At 31.2% G+C, this 23175-nt stretch overlaps 2 protein-coding genes across 3 annotated transcripts; both read right to left on the reverse strand.

The window, feature by feature from the left end:
* Positions 1-36: 36 nt before the first annotated feature.
* LOC124921827 (CST complex subunit TEN1) lies at positions 37-1021 on the reverse strand. The gene is made up of 3 exons (XM_047462525.1): positions 875-1021; positions 379-529; positions 37-288 (listed from the first exon to the last, which is right to left on the reverse strand). The coding sequence occupies exons 1-3, from the start codon at positions 976-978 to the stop codon at positions 193-195; spliced, it is 351 nt and encodes a 116-aa protein (XP_047318481.1). The 5' UTR covers positions 979-1021; the 3' UTR covers positions 37-192.
* Positions 1022-2216: 1195 nt separating this feature from the next.
* LOC124919312 (phospholipase D zeta 1-like) lies at positions 2217-14015 on the reverse strand. 2 transcript variants are annotated; one of them, XM_047459537.1, is made up of 20 exons: positions 13499-14015; positions 12578-12679; positions 12337-12452; positions 12095-12236; positions 11785-11955; positions 11128-11301; positions 9697-9939; positions 9485-9601; positions 8754-8893; positions 7354-7503; positions 6662-6818; positions 6071-6583; positions 5108-5218; positions 4260-4406; positions 3989-4186; positions 3452-3553; positions 3185-3316; positions 3048-3113; positions 2913-2974; positions 2217-2833 (listed from the first exon to the last, which is right to left on the reverse strand). In XM_047459537.1, the coding sequence occupies exons 1-20, from the start codon at positions 13739-13741 to the stop codon at positions 2584-2586; spliced, it is 3336 nt and encodes a 1111-aa protein (XP_047315493.1). In that variant the 5' UTR covers positions 13742-14015; the 3' UTR covers positions 2217-2583. The 2 variants fall into 2 exon arrangements, with proteins under 2 accessions (XP_047315493.1, XP_047315494.1); XM_047459538.1 differs by lacking the exon at positions 13499-14015 and having other exon boundaries at positions 12095-12252.
* Positions 14016-23175: the final 9160 nt, after the last annotated feature.

Below are 23175 nucleotides of genomic sequence, written 5' to 3' on the forward strand. Positions count from 1 at the left end.
TATCATGGTGGTCACACTGAAGGGGAGTAGATAAGCTTCTTTATATCGATGATCATTAGAAATTTCCCCACTACTTCAATATTATAATCTTGATTACATAACAAACCTTTAAATTATGATAAACTATTGAAATCCTTGCCACCCACATCATTTGTGTCATCAAAACGCAGAAGAAATAAGAGCGAAAGAAACTCAATCAATAAATCCTTTTAAGAGCTGCAGAGATTGTTTGTAGAGTTTAAGGTCCATTCCATCTATATTCCTACCTATTCGTGCCTCGAGTATAGCCTGTGTTGAAAAGGATCACACATATCATTGAAATAAATAAGCATTAAAGATGTTTCAATCATAATAGTATTGTTGTCTCGTTATAATAACCTCGTTGTTAGGATGAATGAGTAGTTCTCCGATGAACTGGTAGAGTGAACCAACTCGAAGAGACATGTTTAAGTGTTGTGTGTTAACCTTTAGATTGGCGTCTCCATCAACAATTACAGCAATTGCTGTCTCAACAGAATACTCTTCAAGTCTAAAACACAAAATCATTGGGATGCATTTTTTTCATCTTGAAAAATCAGATTCATGAAAAGTAATCTCTATACCAAATGAAGTAAAAAACGCATGTTATAATCTGAATCATGATATTGAAAATGAAGCCATAACTCAATAATACAATTTGGATCTTATACAAGCGAAATGAAATCACTAAATTTAACTAAGACAAAGCATTTATCCTGTTATGCCCTAGCTATTATCACAAAAATTGAAGGCAAAATGAAGAGAAAGCATAACATAAACTCTTGCATTGAAAATCAAAAGTATTTTGTGCAATAATTTGACAGATTTGCGCATTTAAGAATAGTTAATCACTTACTTTCCAACAACTCTAAGGGAGGCTCCATGTCTAAAGTGAGGAGAAGAGGAATTAAGTTCTGGTAAGGTGATCAATGCACCAGAATTAACTACTGGAACCGCCATTGAAGGAAATGAATACTAATATAGATCCTGCAATTTCAGAATGGAATTGCTATTAACTGATGGATGATTATGAGATTGAGATAAGATCTCGCGACTCTACCAATCAGTTTCGATATCTAAGATATTAGCAATCATCAATGCGGCACTGTAAGATATATAGAGAAAGACTATCACCTGAAAATAGTTTATCTTCTTCGTTATGAGAATCTCTTGTATATGATTTCAACAAAGATGAAGACAGAATCTCCGGCGACGGCGACGGAATGATTTGACTACTGAGAGTCGGAGACGATAAAGATAGCAAACCCCCATGGTGGTGATAAACTTAAAGAGAAATTTAAGTCCCTAATCTTTATAAACAACCGAAAATTGCACTCCAAGCTTTTTGGGTATTAATACTGGTCCTTTAAGAAAAAGTAAGTATAAAAAATTGTTATAAATAAAGAAAAAATCACATATTAATTGTTATATTATTTTTATTTAAAAATTTAGAAGACAACACATATTTTTGAAAATAATAGTTTGTTTGGAAATTAAATTTGTTAATATATTTTAAAATAAATTTATGCTTTTTTTTATTCAAACCCTAATCAATCATTTCGATATTTCCAAACAAATCTGCATAGTTAAGTTATTTTTAAGCACTGGTTTGTTTCTTATTCATTAAGGGGAAAATTGGTAAGAATGTAATGTCACACACATTGGATTAAACAGAATTATTTTTCTTAATTATAATATTAAAAAAATATTTATTTTTTATTTTTCTTAAAAAAATATATAAAAATAAAAGTTGCATAATATAACCTAAAAAAAATGTTCTTTTTCCTTCAAAGTGCGACTAATCCCCGCGGGTTAAGCCCATAGAACGCTGAGTTCCACTTTTCCTTCTTTTAAAATGCGACTAATTCCCGCGGATTAAGCTCATAAAACGCTAAGTTCCCCTTCTCCTTCAGAGTGCGACAAATCTCCGCAGATTAAACTCATAGTCCGTAAATACACTTAACCATTTAATCAGGTAATCGAAACTTACCGTCATGCTCAAAATATCCAATCTTCCAGGTGTTCAATTAAATTAAAAAAAAAATTGAACTTAATAGTTAACTGCCTAAAGTTTTTTTTTCTTTGCCATAATACTAAGTTTTTTGTTTTTTTTACAGTTGAGTAAAACTAGTGCAGAAACATAATGTGAAAAATATAATCAACTAGGAGAATAAATTTAATGAGTATAACTTGGAAAGTGGTCAACAAATAAATGAATGTGTTGTGAGTGTATATATATATATATATAAATTACAAGTAGAATGATTTTCCATAATATATAGGTAGATCGAGGGAGGGGGAGGTTGGTTATACAACAAGATATGATATGAAATTATGAAAATTGCCTCCTAAACTGCCGCCCAGAATTAACAATAATATTTACTTAATTGCTGTTTGACGGGTTTTTCCTACAACAAGTTGCTACAATGAGGACAGCAGCAAAGGTTCCTTGTCGGTTTGATCGGGCTTGCTTTTATTCTATCTTACGATGATGATGATGAAGAAAGCAGCGTATTCTCATTCATTCTGGTAAATGTGTGATTTTCGACTTGACTTGTAAATTAGTTAATGGAAAACCTGAGATGCATAATACTCGCTTTCACTGAAGGCGGGCCTCAAGTCTTCCTTGCTCATGAAATCCAAGGGAAACGAAACGAGGTGCCCCTTGATTGATTCTAATCTTTCCATTGGATTTGTACCCTTTACAAATCCGTCTTGGTAAGATTCTAACTGCATAGGAGCTATTCCTAAATCGGTTGTTGTTGTTTGCCCAAGCTTTTCCTTCCAATAAACCGTACTTTGTCTCAGGGCCACTCTGGTTTATAATAAAAAGGAATCTTCAGCCAAAAATAACCAAGAAAATACATCAAAGATTGGATTTTTTGTGTTTGTACCTTGAATGAATTAGATCATTTGGGAGGCAAGAAAATACATCTTGGTAGATCATGGTATTTGTCTGCACAAAAGTGTTCAGTTCAAAAAAGCCTCAAATTTCTGGAGAAGAGTGTTAATTAATAATATATTCACACCTTTGCAGTTGCCATCCATATATCTTTGTAAGTTGAATCGATCACTGGATCATTTATCGTACTAATCTGAAAAGAAAGAAGAAAAGGATGTCAACCACCTGATAAAATTGGGCATTGCTACTAATTTCATGACGAACCTCTCCAGGACGAAGGCCAAGGTGTTCTGACCATAGTGAAAGACGAAGACTTGAAGAAAATTTCCCTGCCTTCCATGGCTTCCCTCCCATAGATGAATCAACTAATTCTCTGTCTTCAATAACGACACCAATCTGTAAAAGTGTTGAATCAATCTTAACCCACAAATCTGTGTTGTGCCAACCATAATAAACATAATTTTGCTCACTTTATGAAAAAAAAATTGCTGATAATTTAAACTACGGAAAAATAAGTCAACAGATTGATACCTCGGAATCTCTTGAGCCCAGCAGGCTCCTGTCATTTATATTTGCAGACCCAATAAGAGCTACACGATCATCAATTATCATTATCTTACTATGCACATATACCTGCAAGCGCAAAAGAGCTCATCTTTATCTATGTGGTACTATTTATATGCAATTACTTTATGCAAACAGGTTTAAAAGCCGTAGATAGCCTGGTTTCTATAGGCTGTGGTCAACGAGAACTTATAATCAGGGACCGACAAACAGGAAAAACAGCTACTTCTTGGAGACCAAGACCTTGTTTGGTGAACATCAACTAAATTATTCTTACTAATACTTTTTTTTATTAAATATTAAATATAAAGGATACTTTAGTCATTTAACAAAAACAATTCACTTTTCATCGAACAATGTCTTTTTTTCCCTAAAAAATTGGTTTACTTAATTAAAATAATAAACTACATCAAACAAGCTCCTAAGTTGAACTCGATTCTATAAGTTTGCTTTACCTAAGAGATGAACATAAGTTTATAAAACCAGAATAGGGCGTGGAATTACCTGACTAGTGGCTAGGGGACCGTTCTCAAAAAGTCTTCCATAAGATCTAAGGCCATAGAATGAGATGTAATCGTGCATTTTGGGGCCAAGGAGGTGACCAAGATTATGTAGTATTGAATTATTTCCTCTGCATATTGTTCGATATTGCCAATGCATTATGGTTCTTACGGCAGCTGCACCGCCATCATCCAGACCGCCCTGTTCATACCAGATATATAACAGCAAACTTAACATCAAAGATACAAAAAGGATTATTCACAAACATTATTACCTGGAAGCCAGGAAGAAGTGGTATGACAATTATAACTCTGAAACATTTTTTCTCATTATGCGCCTTCAATATACGCTTATATAATGCTTCTAATACACGGTTCCGTATTGTGTCATCCCCTGAAAGACCTGAGATGAAGAACTGATTCTGGAGAAATAGTGGAGGAAACAAATTCAGAAGATATTATTAGCTAGTCCAACATTTTAGAGCATCCAAAAGTAGAACTTAGAAAAGTGAGGCAACGGGCTACATTTGTTACCAAGTTTTTTTCATGTTGATTATGATCAGAATATTTTGTTATGTTTGCCAGAAAATCACAATGATCTAGAAAATAATTTGACATGTAAAACAAAATTCTCTTATACCAAATGAAGCAAAAAAAATACATTGAATCAATGAAGCAAAAAAATACATGGAATCATGATGAGGCAAATAATTTGTATACCAAATGCAGCAACAAAAGTTGCACTATAATCTAGATAATGATCTAGAAAAAGTTTTGATCATGGTCACACTAGAAAAATCTTGCCAGACAAAAAAGATCAACACTTCCAATTTTAACTGGCAATTTTTCAATGAGATCGAAATTGTGACAAATTACTAGTTTTCAAATAGGCTCAATGTGGAAACATATAACATAATAACTTTTTTAGTATGTAGACCAACATTTTATCAACAAAGAGAAAATATTTGACAACAAGAACTCCATGCTGAATTTACCACTTCAGATTCTGATACCTTTCTTTTTAGAGGTCTCATATTTTGTCTGGTGCTAGTGTTTTAGCCAAAAACATTGTAGTGACACTCCAAATAGCCTGAAATGGGAGACATACAGAAACAACCCATACCTCAAAATAGATGAAGTGCTCTGCCCTCTCGATTAGAGAACAATAAGCATTGTGAATACTGTCTTCAACCTGACTTGTTCCAGCAGACCACTGACTGACACTCCTTATTGCCTGAAATGGGAGACCAATTGTCATGCTTATTGAAAAATGAGGACATTTTAATCTAAAGTACAGAAAAAGAATAAATTAAATATATGGTTCTGGTCATAGAATATGCTACAATAAATAAGAAGAAAACTAAACATGCTCACCGAAGCAACACAAGTAATGAACTCGGAGGACACTAAATGGAAGCTATTCATCTTAACCAAATATAGGGCTACAACAACTATAACTAATGCACTCTGATTTAAGTGGGAGGTCATAGCAGTGGGGGTCGTGCTAGCTTTCTCCAGGGAATAAACCCTGGTCTCAAAAGAAAAACTATAACGAATATACCCTATCTCTGCAAAAGTTTTTTCAAGCATACGACATGCAAATATATACATGTTTGCTGCATGAAATATCCATCTGAACCATGAAAAGAAGAGGACAATTGTAACAACAACAAAAAAAGGCCAAAGATTGATAATTTTGACAACTGCGATTCCAGGCGCGTCTTTTGGTGGATGGATAGAAGTTGGTTATTTTGGGGACATATTCAGTGAGCAGCAGCCACTTCCAAAGAGTTAATGAGTTGTATGATTAGCATCATTCTCTTTAGCTTTTCACTATGCAAAAAAAGTGTTAGAGTTGGACTACCCTCATATCTTATATAGATATAAAAAAGAAAGAATGACCATTAGGACAGTGTCCCAAGTCTCCAAACTTTCAATTTGAAAATATAAAATAAAATTGGATCAACATATAAGCTTTTCTTGTTACAGACTTAATTAGAAGAAATTAACCGAAGGAAATAACAGCATAATATGTACAGCCCAACCAGAGAAATAGATTATCTGCCTGCTTTGAATCATATATTACCTGACAACGACACGAAACCCGTGGACCAACTTGCCCAATTTCATCAGGAGAAACTACCTGATCCCCACGGTCCTGAGTTTCCCACCATTCTTTTTCAGAAGCCCTCAACCCAGGCAACAAGATTTCTGATGACCAATCATGCTGATGCTTCAAATTATCGAGGTCATTCACAAAATCTTTAAGTGGCATGTTTGATGCCAAAGGTTCAACTTTGGACTTCCTGAAAGTAAAATGAGTTCTGCTGCCTCTGCTCTGCTGATCATGTTTACCAATCATCACCTTACAATCTGACTTGGACGTATCTTGGACATCAGCTTCTTGAGGCATGAGCAGAGGAATATCTTGATCTTCTGATCGGGAGGAAAATGAATCCTGTCTCTTGAATCCTTCAAAATTGTTTTCTATATCAATAGGGGCCTTCATCACTTCACTTCCACCCATATAATGAGGAATAACCATATGGTGCTGAGGAATAAGTAGTGGAATTGCTTGCTCATTTGGAGCTTTACTACGCTGTAAGTGTGTTTAAAATAATGAGAAAATAGTATGAATACAAAATTACATGAAACATGGCATCCGGAAGTGTCCAACCTTAGCATAATTCCAGCGTTGTACAAAGTGTCTAGCAATGTCACGACATGGTGGTCCCCAAAGGGCACAATGCACATCATGCCATGGCATACGCGGATATTTTTTTCGATCCAACTCATCTTTCATTGTATCATCCCAAGAATTAGGCTCGGATTCCCTTGAAATAGAAAATAAATGTTATCAGTTAAATAAACTTTATGGAAGATGAAGACAAATTTCCAGCAATGAGCCCAATTGATATTGCATTTTGCACAAACAAGAGCCACCATAAGAACAAGTTGTTAATGCATATTACTAGCTGTTTCTGGCCAACTGTATAGGTGGGAGAGTAGTAGTACTTGTACTAGACCAAGGTAGAACACTGCTTCTAAAATATATTATTCAAAAAAAGATAATGTGCAGTGAATAATCTGTATGCACAGTTAATACCATCCAAGTGGTCCAATGATTGTTGGTGCAATCCAGAAACTGCAAGACCTCTACTTAAAAAAAATGATGAAGCCAGTATACAGTTACATAAACAAAGAAAATGTGTTTCTGCAATCAAAATACCATTCATTTATGCTGGAAAGCTCTGGTGTGATCAGTTGTGCTTATAACATATACAAATCCAGCATAAGATGTCATATAAGCTATGCGAGCATGTTCTACTGAATTAATTAAATCAAGATCCAAAATGGAGATTTATGAACCTTGGATTATAATAGTCTTTCCCTGGCCATATCGTCGGGGGTTGGTCTCCCACTTTGTGCTCAGGGGAGTCATAACGGCCAAAGCACAGATCCAGTCCACCAATAAAACAAATATGGTGATCAATAATGACAAGTTTTTCATGGTGGGACCTGTGATAATTGAACATAGTAATCAGTAACCAAGTATATCTATTTCAAAAAGTTTTATGTCTTCAGAGTTGAATTTATTTTTATTTTTTGCTAGGATTCAGAGTTCAATTTGTGAGCACTTGGAGGTAAGAAGCAAATTGCATACTGTAACTACTCTATCTATGCAAGCCGAATAAAAACTTGTGACCACTTAGGTACCTTTTGATGTTTAGCTTATGCGATTATTTTAAGCCAAACGTTCATAACAAATTACCAAATTATCATCCTTTGTTTTCTACCCTCTATTTTCCAGAATTTGCATCTTCTCTTAAGGTGTGTTTGGAAAAAAAACCCTGGAATTAACATTGGAAATGGAATTGGGGGTCTAATTCCAATTCTTAAGTTTGGTAGAATCTTTAATATTAAAAATTAGAATTGGAATTAGAATTTCAATGGAATTCATTCTAATGTAATTTTATAGTTTTCAGTTCCACTCTTTTTATCACAGAATTGTAATTCCAAATTTTATTTTATTTTAATGTTTTTTTTAACAAAATAACTTATTATTTTATTATTTAAAACACGATTAAAGATTTCAATCGATATTTTTTTTTAAAAATTTAGGATATTAAATTATCGAACCGATGTCTTTTTTTTTTAGTTTAGTAAGTTAACATTTTAAATTGATATATTTTTTATTTTTTATTTAAAAAGTTAACATGTTGAACCGATATTTTGTTTATGAATTTAGGAAGATAAAATATCGAACTGATATATTTTTTTTTTTTGAATATATGAAGTTAACATGTTGAATTGATATTTTTTTAATAAAAATTGAAACTTAAAAAATCTCTTGAGACTTGAGCTATCCTAATTGGTTAGGTCAAATCAATATTTTAATCAAATAGATAATATATATTAAAATTATTTTTTTTCTTTTTTTCAAACGTAGGAATTGTGATTGAAATACAATTCTACAATTTCCCAAACATAGGAATTGAATTGTAATTCAATGTCAATTCTCATGGAATTGGAATTAAATTTTCAATGACAATTCCAATTCCAATTGTCCAAACATACCCTTAATGTCATTACTGTTTGACAAAAAGCACCACTAAAAGTAAAAAGAAATATGATTATCCAATGATTTTCTCTTTCTCTTGTATTAAAATGTGGGAGGAGGCCATAGTGCTCGTTAAAGTGCAACAAAGTGAGTAATTTCAAAAATTATTCACAGAGAAAAATAACTGATTTCCATTATAGATGCGTACCACAGATAGACACCACTAGAGAAATGGTCTGGATAGCGCAGCACTCTGATATTTTCGTGAATGCCAAGAAGCTTTTTCTTACTATAAACGCTGTTAATTTTCAGAGCTATAGCAACTTCTTTGTACAGAAGGATGTAAATCTGCAATCAAGATATGGGTTAAAAATTAATTTGCATAAAAATGGATCCATCAGAATTTCCAGTTCCAAAAAAACAAATTTCGGTGTAGCGTACATTACACAGTTAGAGTGAATAATTCCTAAATGAAAATATGGATGGAAAAATTTTCTGAGTGTGATCGAGTTAGAAGATGTCAATATTGGAGCACACAACAAGATGTTCTGGCTAGCAAGTTTTCCTGCAAGTAAATAATCTTTTTGGAACCCAAAAGTTTACGGTATCCTATTACTCATATGTTGGGGATTGTTCCAGTCCAAGGTTTAAGTGATTTATTATACTTGAGCATATCAGCACCAGCTAAATTCTGACTATTGGCTACTCAATAAGCTCATGAAAACAATCTCAAGATTCTGATTCAAAGATAGAAGAATCAGGATAATGGTGGACCATCTTAAAATTGACATTTATATGTGTGTGTATGTGTGTGTGAAGCTATCTCATGTTATTATACTAATTTTCATTTTTTGACACATTTTCTTATCTAAGTTGTGAAGCCATAGCAAATTATTGCAAGTGGGCACAAATTGAAGGTTACCCAAGGAACTTGCATACCTGAACTCCTTGCCTGGCTTTTGCTTCCAGCAAGGCATCAAGACGAGATGATGCATGAGCATGAAAAGGACGTCTAAGGTACAACTCTGGGCACAGCCACCATCCACAAATAAATATCTGCAATAGCTTTTAAATCATTAACGTTGCACTAAATAGTGATGAAACCAGTTTCATCTTAATGAATGACCACATTATCATTGAATAGGACAGACCTCTGACTTTGCTCCTTCAATTGCCAGAGCAATGGCATCAAATGCTGCCTGACCATCAACAAACCATTGAGCTTTACTATCGTCTTCAGTCAATCCCCGAGGAGGAGCAAAGGAGCCAAATCTGTGTGGATGACACCAGCCTTCAGGTGGCCGAAGACCGGCATCATTAATTGCAGCAACCCAATCTTTGACTCTATTTTGACTCTTACATCTCAAACTTATGCTCTGGTTACCACCCGACACCTATTGTTTTCCCGTTTATTGTTAGTAAGAAGATTTTAAACATATGCAGGCAATTTGACCAAAATGACAATCATCAACATATTTCACATCAGAAGAAACACTTTTGTCTCCAGATTACAACTTCAATCACGCTCAGTATTATCCCATAAATTATGTCCAGAAATACAATCTGAATAAGGATTTTGAATACAGTAGATGGGAAAACATTTTTAACTTGTTTGTTAGAGAAATTGCAAATCCTAGGCATGATAATAGGCATATTGTCTATCTAAATTTTGGTTAGATCATAACAAGCTATAGAATTTTAGGACATAATTGAATGATTTCCAAACTTACAAGCTAACCTGTGACCCTGTCCCTAACTGAAAATTCTGATTTTCAAGTATAAGAAAGACTTCATCCATATTTCACTATGTAGTGGCAATAGCTCCTCCAATCAGAAGCTAATCATTTAAACAATGGTTTGGTATTTTGAAAAGAAAAGTTGACAAACGAAATCTAATGAATAGTGAAAGATTACTTAACCAAAAGCAGATAGGGAATATATATATATATATATATATATATATATATATATATATATATATATATATATATATATAAAGTGAAGTATAGGAAACAACATGAAAATAATTTTTTTTAAACCAAGGTTTAGCTAGCACAATCCCCCATATCCATAGCCCCCACTTCAATCGTGGCGTTCTTAGTGGGAATTAAACTTGATACATTTGGTCTCTTAGCTAGACTCTTTCCACTTGAGCTGCGAGTTAAATAACATGAAAAAATAAAATAAAAAACCCAGTTTATCCATTTATTTTTTCTCTTTCTTCCTTTTATGAATCTAAAGCATCATCATCTACACAAGTGCCTTAACAAAAAAAAAATCCTTAACAGAAGTGGCTGATCTATTCAATAAAGGATAATTAAGACCCATTTTTTCAAACTGATGTGCTAAGCTATCCTAATTTAAAGATGAATTGAGCCTTGCAAACAAGTTCATGTGCCAATTATCCCATGCAAAAGTTCAGGAGGTAAATTTGGCCCAATGTACAAGTTTAGAAGCCAAACTGACATTTTAACATCATAAAAGAATATTCACATGTAAATGTCTAGACATCTAAAAGGTAACTGTTACTATATACAAGAAACTTCAAATAAATTTAGACAGTGAAAGCACATATATCTCACCGTAAATGAATGCCGCAGAGGATTACGCTCTTTTGTTTCTTCAGCCAATGACACTCTCCCCTCACCATTTCCATCTGAACTTGGTAGTACATCAAAGACTATTATGTCTAAAAGCCTGGAATCAAAAGGATCTTTTAGTAGAGCAAGAAACCCAGGTTTAAGTACAGCCCAGACCTGCCAAAAGAAATTGTGACACGTAATCACATTAGAAATTATTTCAAGTATAATAAAAATTTACAAAGCTAAAATTTAAGTTCTAAAATTTTAATAAAGAAATTTAGTGCTGAATATATCAAGTGAATTAGTAAAAACTGCAAAGACTTAATCTCAAGTATAATTAAAGTTCACTTAACTTAAAATTGAGGACCTATTTTGCACTACTTAATGACTTAAGTGGTTTACTCAACTTTATTATCAAATCATCTTATTTCAAAAATATCATATTAAGGGACAAGTACAAAAACATGCATAACTGTTCAATAAGTGAGATAGAAAGGGGAAACCTTACATGTAAAAAATCATAATCAATCCATTTTCAGGTAAAATGTGTATGGAAAAAGAATCTAAACATCATATGTAACAGTCCCATTAAGACACAACACGGTTACAACCTAAAAAATGAAAAATGGGTAGAACAATCTAAAGGAATATGGTTACCTTTTGCCAATTGTCATTACAACAGCCAAGCCAATCACATGCACAACACCCTTGTTGGTCATCATCATCTAAGATTTTGGTCAAATGCTTCACCATAACATAGTCTTCTTTTAACTTAGGCCCATACTCAGGAGAGAATGATAACTTAGAAACTTCCAAAAATCTGCAAACCTACAAAATATACCTTATAAGTGAGCCATTGACAAAAACGCATACAAAACCATGTGCATCTCGGTAACAAAAAGATAATGAATCAGAACTTGCATATGCAAGAAGAAGTATCAACTACCTTGAGAGAAAATTATCCTACCTCAGGAGAGTTCACGATATCTAAATTCCCAAGGAAGTGATTCAAATACCCCTGCATAGCAACCTTAGCCTGATCTGACATAGAATGCTGTCTTCCAAGAGCTGGGCGGATAATTGGCAGTGCAGCACTAGATGGTACATCTCTGAACAAAAGAGCACCTGTAAGGAGTCTTATAATTACAGCAGGAAAGATTTGTTTGATGCTTCTGGCCTGTCACAATTGCAGATATTGTATGTTTTAACCTGTTTCTAGTGCTTTCCTCATGATGAACAGGAACCACCTCATCATCAGGTTCATCATCTTCATGTTCAACCGTGGGGTGATCTCCTATCCCTAGGCTCTGAAGCCATTCTTTGACCTTGAGATTTACGGGTTGAAAAATGCATTAACTCCTTTGCACAACATAGGGAATCATAAAAGAAATTCACAGAAGATAGTTAACAATGAATAAAAGTCAGTATCTAATTTTGGAAGGTAGCATACTTGTTCCTGCTTCTCCTGAATTTCCTCCATGAATGTGCGTTTCTTCAAAGCAAAATGTAAAAAAAATACTTGTGCGGCTTTCTTCTCCATCTGCCATTTGAACTGTCAAAATTTAAAAAGAAAGGGTGTTATTCATATGAACCCTTAAGTTGGTGCAATATATTACTAGTTCGTTGTGCAGATAAATTACATTTAAATTTGATGTTATAATTAGGAGAGATCACAAATGATCATCCAATAACCCCGGAGAGCAGTACTATCATTTTCCAAGATGAGCAATCAATCCTCTAGAACAAGACTATATAATCAGCTAACACTATCGACGCGGTAAAGTATTAAGCTGAAAAGATTTAAAAGTATTCCTTGGTATGTGAATGAACCAATAACAAACAAACAAAGGGGACACAGTAATATTAGATGAAAAAGAAATGCAAGGACGTCATTTGATTACATATGTAACTTTTGGTGCAACTCTAGACCTTCAGCAATTGAGGATCACATCAAAGCAGCTTAGAGAAGACTTTAGAAACATAGTAAATTTCCAAGGCTGATAATAGACAATAATATGTTTGCATCAACAGCTCGTGATTGCAAAGTGCAGAATTCCGCCAGAAATATGAAATTCTTGTCTTTAGATAGACATTTGGTAGCACCCGGTGCCATAATGAAACCCTTAATCCAACCAATGGTTTTGTGCATAAAGAAGCTTCTTTTGCAGTACCCACTTATGCTAAGGTAGTATCTTTCTAGAAAAGATGAGCATTTAAAGCAAATTCATATGTCATTTAAGTTTACTTAGTTCCATCGTATGACTATTTAAATCAGAATTGCTTACTTAGCATAAATAGTCCCTTATTATGAATCTTGAAGAATAACAATTCAACATAAAAGAAACAGCATATCAGTTAAAAGAGATCATGCCTGTTTGTATTGGAACTCGATAGTGTAGGATAGGAGGGCAGGACTGATATCGGCAGCGTCAGGGCGAGAAACGAAGACGATGTCGGCATTGGGCAACTCATCGAAAATTGGAGTCGACCCCAGGTCTTCCAATGAATTGGAGAAGATAGAAGATGTCATCGACGCCAATGGCTCCCTCTGCATTGGGAGGTAACGATGACCTCCTCCTCCTCCTCCACCGGACATCAATTGCTCCGACGCCATCGATCCCGATGAGTAAACAGAAAAAGGAAAAAAATCTGAAATTTGTGTGTGGGTTAGCTATACCTCCCTATAGCTGTGAATTTGCGAACAACCGCGATTAGATCCAGGGAGAGAAGGAGGTAGAGAAACGGAGAATTGTAATCCGTAATGTAACAATTGTCTCTCTATCCTTCCATTGTAAGTCATACTCCTCAGCAGAAAGCCTTTCTCGATTTTGCAACTTTTTTTTCACAAGACAGATCTCGGACGATCCAAATTAGCCCCAAACTAGATAACCGAATTCTCATTTTCTTCATTTTATCTTCTAAATTGATCATTATTTATACTAATACATTTCTTGATATTTTATTTTGTTTTATTATTATTTGTAACTCATAGGGTTATAAATGAGTTGAGCATTATATATATCGAGTAAAAAATTTATATTCGAACTCGACTTGATGACAATTTGAGCTGCTCGAGCTAAGGGCTGCAAATGAGTCAAGATCGACTCAATTAGGTATTTATTTGCTCGATTCGAACTTGAACGAGTTTATAAATTTGAGCTCGAGATCGACTTGACTATTTATATATAAGTTCGGCTCGACTCGAAACTTGACTTTGAATTAAAATTAAAATTTTAAATATTTGTCAAGAAAAATTATTTATTTTAAATTTTAGGTTTTAATATTAAAATAAATAAAAATATATATTATTTATTATCTTGCTTGAAATAGCTCGACAGGTCATCGAGCAAATATTATATGAGCTCGAGCTCTGAGTTCGACTCGAACTTGGTTAAAGTCAAACTCAATTCGAGCTTTGATCGAGCGGTTCACGGGTAGTTCACGAGCAGCTTGACTCATTTGCAGCCCTACTCGAACTTAAACTCGAAAACTAAATTACGATTATGCATCAGAACTATGTCTCAAGAAAATTCTACTAAGAACTTAATATTTTACAGAAAAATTGACTCTTACAAAATCATCAGTACAACAATAACAATCTAAATAAATAACAAGAATCAAGTTAATATTATCTGGAATGTGAAAGTTTGATTTACTTATTTGTTTGGAATTTGAAATATCGATTTGAGCATGTGAAATATCGATTTGTTCTTTTATTTCGTAAGGAATAAGAAATGAAGGGAAGGGAAGACGATGAGTTTGGGGAAGATGATCCCTTAGAGGAGGAAAAGTTTGGGAAGAAGATGTGATAAGTATATATAGGGAGCTACTCGAATTGAAAATATAAAGTTCGATTACAAAATTTAGCTACTCGAGCGTCGAGCTCGAGTACGGTTAAATTGAGAGTTGAGCTTTGACCGAGTTACTTATTAGCAGCTTGACTCGTTTACGCTTGCTCCTAAACAAAAGTTAGTATCACCTTTAAAAGAATTTGAATCGAATCTGTAACATTTGTTTTTTTAAAGACTATTTTTTTACTTAGCTACATTAACAAGTTATTATATTGTTGTAAATTATTATTTATATGTAAAAAAAATAACATGGCCCATATAATTGCCTCTCATTCAATTACAAATATTTTTAAGTTGAAATTGAACCATATTAACACTTTCTTCACTTAAAATGATTACTTTAATCAAATATTCACAAAATACACATTTAATTTATCATTAGTCATTATAAATCAAAATATTTGTTACAACATAATTTAATAAATTTTATGTGAAATATATTTAATTTAGATTTAACTTATTTATAAAGAACTTTATTTAAAATAACAAAATCTCATATTAGATTCTTATAAAGAACTTTATTTAAAATAACAAAATCTCATATTAGATTCAAAGTTAGACGGTTCTAAGCTGAAATAATATGGAGTGTCTTATTAAAAACAATTATAATAAATTAAGATTTAAACAAAACTTAGTTTTAATTAATTTTGTGATAAATAAGTATATAAAACATTTTTGAAACGAAACGTCATGAATAGCATGTTTGTATTCAAATAATAAAAAAGTTATTAAAAATAAATGGGAGGTGTTTTTCATACCCCTCCCATATTCTCATCCCTTGTCCTTATTCTTCAAATAATTCTAAAATTACTTATTTATCACTATCACTTTTATATATTTACCTTTCTTATTTTATTTATTTTACTTATTTTATTTTATTTAATTATTAAATTTTTTTATTAAATATAATTAATTTTTAATATGTTTTTTAACTTTATTTATTTAATTAAAAATATAAAATATTATTATTTTTATATTATAATTATTTAAAATATATTAAATATTGAAATGTGTACTAATTTAATAAAATATAATATTATTAATTAAAATAATAATAATTAAACTAATTATTAATTATTATTTAATAGATAATTTTATTTATAAAAAAAATTGAATCATTCAACTATTATTTTTATAAGTATTTTAATATATATATATATATATAATTAATATAATAAAATATTAAATATTTATATTTTATTAAATCAAGACACAATTTAATATTTTATATATTTTAAACAATTATAATATAAAATTAATAATATTTTTAATTTTTAATTAAATAAATAAAATAGAAAAAAAATTTATTAAAGATTAATTAATTAATTATATATAATGATAAAAAACTTAATATTAAAATAAAATAAAATAAATAAAATAAATAAGATAAGAAAGGTAAATATATAAAATGTAAGAGATAAATAAATAATTTTTGAGTTAATTAAGGAGTGAGGCGGGGATAAGAATATGGGAGGGTGGAAAAAGCAATTTACATAATTAATTAATGTTTGTTAAAAAATAATATAATTGCTAATGTTCAAGTGTCATTTTAACATTTTCTATAACTTCAGTTCAAAATAACATTTTAACCTATTACTCATTTATTCTTAGAGAAAAGTAGACTCTAACACTCATGCAACTCAGTTAAAATTAAAATAAGGGAATGCTAAGACGAATTTGAAACAAAGATGCAATAATTGATAACTCTATGGGAGAAAAGGATAAAAATGGTAAGAAATGTCAGGGCAGTAGCAAGGATTCTCAAACATATTGAAACAGAGTCATTTTTTACAATTATCATTTTTTACAATTAAGTTATGGTATAACTAAATGAAAACTTATCAAGAAAGTCCTAAAAACGAGGTAATCATTATTCACAAACAATTATTATCAAATGAAAAAGTTCAATCACCAATTATGGAGAGAAGAGCTTAACCGAAGAAGAAGGGAATTAGACTTGGCCCATCACTTTAAAACATCAGGAAAGGCAAAGAGGAGAAACAACGAAAAGATAATCAATGGAATAATCAAGAAAAGTTACCATTGATGTTGAGAAACAATATATTCACAAAAGAAAAAGGAATATAATTCATAGAAGAAAATGAATAACAACGTTTGAAGGAATGAGAGCTCGGTCAAAGATGAGATTTCTCATGAATCGCACTTTTAATGTTGCAGATTTTGTATGTTTTATATCTTTTACTCATTCGGTTTAACCAAAGTTAGAGTTTCACTAGCTTTGATCTTTATTCATTTTAGATTCTACTTCACTATTTGATTTTTTTAATTAAATGACATTAAATTGTTTTTAAAAAACAAAAAGTAAATAAAATTGAGAATTTGAATATTTCATATAAATTGAAGGGAAAATAAAGATTTTAACCATATTATAATATAAAAAAAGAATTATATAACTTTGAATTTGGGTAAGATGTTATTCTGCTTCATTGTTGGGCTCATTGCTCAAATGAGTTATAGTCCTTATTTATTTATTTATTTGTTCTAAAATATTTTCTTACAGATTATTTAATCCAAACTATTGAATCAAATATATTTTTTAAATACAATCAACACATTGACCGAAACAAAAAATTAATAGTGAAATATTATTGAGACGTTTCTAGAAATTGGTAAAAAAAATATATATTTACTTTTATTAAAGTAAATGCACCCTCATAGAAAAAATCGACGGTATAAATTACTCAAGGATTGAATTCTAATAGTAGATTTTCCACAACTTTGCAAACTATCAAAGAAAATATAATTAAATATTTATCCTTAAGGTGAACGGAATTAAGATTGTCGAGGCAAACTCCATTCGGGATTCCATTCTCTCTTTCTATGAAAGTCTTCTCATGAGCCAATTTGGGAGGAAAAAACTTTAACAAAATTAGCGAGCAACAAAAGTCCTCTATCAAGCAGGATTTTACAATTGAGGAAATTTGGAAAGCTATTACAAGTTTGATGGAGACAAAGCACCTGGCACAGATGAATACACAATCGCTTTCATTAAGGAGTCTTGGGAATTTATTAAAGATGACTATTTGAGCTCGTTCAATCACTTTCATGCTACAGCTTCCTTTGAGAAATGTTGGAATTCTAGCTTTATTGTCCTTGATAGGAAGATTCAAGGGGTCAAGGAACTCAAACACTTCAGACTTATTAGCATTGTGACGAGCTTCTATAAAATCTTGGGGAACTTTAGTTAATAGACTCAAAATTCTTTTGCCAGAACTCATTTCTCCTAACAAGATATCGTTTGTACAAGATAGACAGATTACTGACACTTCTTTAATTACAAATGAATGTATTGACTCTATTACTAGAAGAAAGGGGACGGGTTTCCTTTGTAAACTTAATATCGGAAAAGCTTTTGATCACATGAGTTGGGATTTTCTCTTTTCTCCCCTCAAGAAGATGAGTTTTAGAGTGAAATGGAGGAGGTACTGAACCTAAGTTCTCAATTTTTATAAACGACACTGTGTTTGAGTTTTTCAAGAGCTCAAAAGGGGATCCTTTATCAACCCTCCTTTTCACGGTGGTTATGGAAGGTTTGTCAAAATTATTCGAGAGAGCCATCAACGCTAGTCTTTCCACGGAAATCAATATAGGAACGACAAGAAGACCCAACTAGATATCTCACTTACTTTTTTCTTATGACACCATTTGTCTTACTAAACCTACAACAAAAAACTTCATTCTATTCGAAAGATTCTTATTCTTTTTGAGGCATGCTCGGGATTAAAGATTAATAGAGAAAAGTCTGAACTTTTTTTCCATCGGTAACGTTCATAATACCCAGTCATTAGCCAAAATTATGGAGTTCAGAATTTATTCTCTCCCATCAAAGTATTTCGGTTTCCCTCTCGGCGCAAAATTTAGTTGCAATGATATTTGAAATCATATCATTGAGAAAATTCTATTTGGCACTTTGGAAAATCAAACTTCTCTCTAAATGAGGTAGGTTGGTCCTCATTAAGAACTCCTTCGCCATAATCCCAACATTCACTATGTCACTCTTCCCTATCCCTGCATCAGTGACAAGTAGAATCGACACAATCATTAGGAATTTCCTCTAGGGCAACTCTAACTCATCTAAAATCACTCATTTAGTGAGATTGGACACAACGAAGCTTGACGTTGTTGAAGGAGGACTCAAAATCAATGACTTCTCCATTTTCAACACTTTGCTTCTCTGTAAATGGTGGTGGAGATTTCAACGAAAACACAAGTCTTTGAAAGAAAACAATTATCGTTAAGTATGGACTTTGAGATAACGAATGGATGTCTCTTTCTAGGAGAAAGTTTATGGGTAGAAGTCTATGGGGCCGTATCTGTAAAACATGGGAAAAACTTCACCCCTTCTCATTTTTACGGTTTGTAATGGTAATAAAATTAATTTTTGGAATAATTCGTGGCACCCCAACGAAAAATTGTCAGACTCTTATCGGGATCTTTTTGAGATCTTTAGTTAAAAGGAGGCTAAAGTAGTCGACTATTTTCGCCTCACATCTAACTAAATTTTTTAGAGAATTCCTTTAAATAGACGATTTTCCACCGAAGAGGAGGGGAGACAAATTCTCATCATAGATCCTCTTACCAACGTTTTGATTGACCTAGAGACTAACAACAAGTTTTCTTTGTCCGACTCTCTTGATTTTAAAACTAGCTACATTTATCATGCGTCTCTTCAAAAAACTTCATCCCAGTTTCCTTGGAAAGAGGTGTGGAAATAACAAATTTCATCAAAAATTTCTTTTTTTGGTTGGGAAGCTATCAATAGAGGAGTCTTAACATCTAACAAACTAAAAAAAAAGATTTCATCTTGCTAACAGATGCAACATTTGTTTGAAGAGTGAATAATTCATTGATCACATTCTTCTTCATTGTGACGTTTCTAAGAGCATGTGGATTCGTCTATATAACCTCCTTCAATTTCAATTGGTACACTGAATTGTGTTCTAACAACAAAATCGCGGACGATTGTAAACCAATTCCCCTCATCGTGTGGTGGACAATATAGAAATAAATAAATAAATAAAAGAGTTTTCGAAGGAAAAAAATATGAGCGTCTCAAAGGAACGCGTTCGCCTTAATCCGAAAAAGAGGGGCTTGTACGGGATGAAAATTTTTCGATCGTATTGGCATTTAAAATTCATATGTTAGTTTCTTATTTATTGTTTTGTTTTTTTCTTTATTTTTGTAACGTTTGAACATATTTTACGTTATTTTTTTATAAAATTGATCTTAAAAAAAATTAGAGTGGGTGATGGTGTGATAATTTTTTTTCTAACTTAATCTCTAACCCACAAATATTATCTTTTATTTTAATAACTTACACTATTTTTAGTATAATTCAAAACTCGTGCATTTTGTAACTTTCAAAATATTAAATCTTAATTTAAAAATGAAAAAAAGGGAAAAAAAAGTAACATATCTTTAATTATATATATATAAATATATCAAAACTAAATTTATATAGAATCTTATACCTTAAAATAAATGATAATAATCATTTACAATTGAGTTCTTTTAAAAACGACTTCAAATCTGAATCTGGAATATCTGAATTTTGTTAAGAAACCGAGAAATAATTTTTATATGTATTTTTTTTTAAATGAATAAATTTATCTGTAAATTATTTTTTAATTTATAGTTTTTATTTTTACTCTAGAAGTTGGTTAATATTTATATTAATTTTATATTTATTATATTTTTATAATTTAAAAAATATTTTTATTTATTTAATTAAAAATAATAATATTTAATTATAATTGAATTATACACTTAAAAATATTTTATTTTTTAAGATAATATTTAATGATATTTGATAATTTTAATGCTAATTAGTAATAACTAGAAAATTATAATATTATTAATGTGTTTGTTTAATATGTCACCACAGTTTGAATACTAAAAATATCTAAATACACTCATTTACTCTTATTTATTATTGCTGTATCACCATTAATATTCCGTTGCACATCTATATATATATAATGATGCTTAATTTTTAAAGTGTCCGGATTGTCGGGTCGAGAGTTGTGGTTAATTTTGATACTTGTGTCGGATTGTGAGTTGACCCGCCCATAAACGGTTAAAAATAAAATTAAAAATGCTAAAGGTATGTTTTGAACTTGTAACATAACAAAACAAGTACAACCCTATAATCAACTAGACTACTAAGACTTTATATTTTAAATTCAACACAAAATTAGATGAACGCGGGACGTTTGAACATTAATATAAGTTTAACTTTTTAAATAACTAATATATAAATATATATAATGATGCTTAATTTTTAAAGTGTCTGGATTACCGGGTCGAGAATTGTGGTTAATTTGGATACTTGAGTCGGATTGTGGGTTGACTCGCCCATAAACTTAAAACGGTTAAAAATAAAATTAAAAATATTAAAGGTATGTTTCGAACTTACAACCTAACAAGACAAGTATAACCCTTTAACCAACTAAGCTACTAAGACTTTATATTTTAAATTCAACACCAAATTAGATGAACGCGGGACGTTTTAACATTAATATAAGTTCAACTTTTTAACTAACTATATATATATATATATATAATGATGCTTAATTTTTAAAGTGTCCGGATTACCGAGTCGAGAGTTGTGGTTAATTTGGATACTTGGGTCGGATTGTGGGTTGACCCGCCCATAAACTTAAAACGGTTAAAAATAAAATTAAAAATGCTAAAGGTATGTTTCGAACTTGCAATCTAACAAAACAAGTACAACCCTTTAACTAACTAGACTACTAAGACTTTATATTTTAAATTTAACACCAAATTTGATGAGCGGGACGTTTTAAAATTAATATAAGTTCAACTTTTTAATTAACTAATATATATATATATATAATTATGCTTAATTTTTAAAGTGTCCGGATTGCCGGGTCGAGAGCTGTGATTAATTTGGATACTTGAGTCGGATTGTGGGTTGACCGCTCATAAACTTAAAACGGTTAAAAATAAAATTAAAAATGCTAGAGGTATGTTTCGAACTTGCAATCTAATAAAACAAGTACAACTCTTTAAACAACTAGGCTACTAAGACTTTATATTTTAAATTCAACACCAAATTAGCTGAACGCGGGACGTTTTGACATTAATATAAGTTCAACTTTTTAACTAACTAATCTATATATATATATATATATATATAATGATGCTTAATTTTTAAAGTGTACGGATTACCGGGTCGAGAGTTGTGGTTTATTTGGATACCTGGGTCGGATTGTGGGTTGACCCGCCCATAAATTTAAAACGGTTAAAAATAAAATTAAAAATGCTAGAGGTATGTTTCAAACTTGCAACCTAACAAAACAAGTACAACCCTTTAACCAACAAGGCTACTAAGACTTTATATTTTAAACTTAACACCAAATTTGATGAACGCGTGACGTTTTAAAATTAATATAAGTTCAACTTTTTAATTAACAAATTTATATATATATATATATATATATATATATATATATATATATATATATATATATATATATATATATATATATATATATATATATAAATAGATACTTGGGTCGGATTATGGGTTGACTTACCCATAAACTTAAAAATATTATCCGTAATTTTTTTCACAGTTTTTAATATCATTACTCGTGTAAATGCACGAGTTAAATGCTAGTTAATATAATAGTAGTATAATATTAAATTTCTCAAATTAAATTTATATATTATTTTCATCTAATCCTCTTGGCATAAATTTATGCCCTCATATAGGATTTATCTGGGTAAGGTTTATTTTGATGTCTGTATAATTCCATTCTTAACATCCTTTCTTTAAAGATTCTAACTTAATAAGCTAGGTTATGCATTTTTTTATTGTTTATAATGAAGCTAACATTTTATTATTATTATTTTATGTAATCAAAATAGGTTATCTATTAAAATTTTATATTAATTACTTCATGAAATGAGTTCATGTCAACATGGAGATGAAAATCCTTCATAGAGGAAGAAGTTCATATTTGGGTTTTGCTCTTTTCAATCTAAAGTTTTCATTGCTTGAGCTTTTTAATAATATATACTTTTGAAAAAAAAAAAATTCATTTATTTATACAAGACACTATTTATTACAAGTAAAATAATAAAGCAATTACAACAAACAAAAGGATTAGACCACCCATTTGTTAACAATGAAAAATATAAAATATTTGTT

This window comes from Impatiens glandulifera, chromosome 1 (genome assembly GCF_907164915.1).
Source record: "Impatiens glandulifera chromosome 1, dImpGla2.1, whole genome shotgun sequence".
NCBI classification, from domain to species: Eukaryota; Viridiplantae; Streptophyta; class Magnoliopsida; order Ericales; family Balsaminaceae; genus Impatiens; species Impatiens glandulifera.

Bases quoted from the DNA above. Each gene is read 5' to 3' on its own strand.
- LOC124921827 (XM_047462525.1), bottom strand. From the start codon at position 978: ATGGCGGTTCCAGTAGTTAATTCTGGTGCATTGATCACCTTACCAGAA. The intron at 530-874 runs GTAAGTGATTAA...TTTGTGTTTTAG, and splicing joins TCCCTTAGAGTTGTTGGAAA to ACTTGAAGAGTATTCTGTTG. The intron at 289-378 runs GTTATTATAACG...TTTTCAACACAG, and splicing joins TCATTCATCCTAACAACGAG to GCTATACTCGAGGCACGAAT.
- LOC124919312 (XM_047459537.1), bottom strand. From the start codon at position 13,741: ATGGCGTCGGAGCAATTGATGTCCGGTGGAGGAGGAGGAGGAGGTCAT. The intron at 9,940-11,127 runs GTGAGATATATG...GGAAAACAATAG, and splicing joins CTCTGCGGCATTCATTTACG to GTGTCGGGTGGTAACCAGAG. The intron at 4,187-4,259 runs GTAATAATGTTT...TGGTATGAACAG, and splicing joins CACTTCTTCCTGGCTTCCAG to GGCGGTCTGGATGATGGCGG.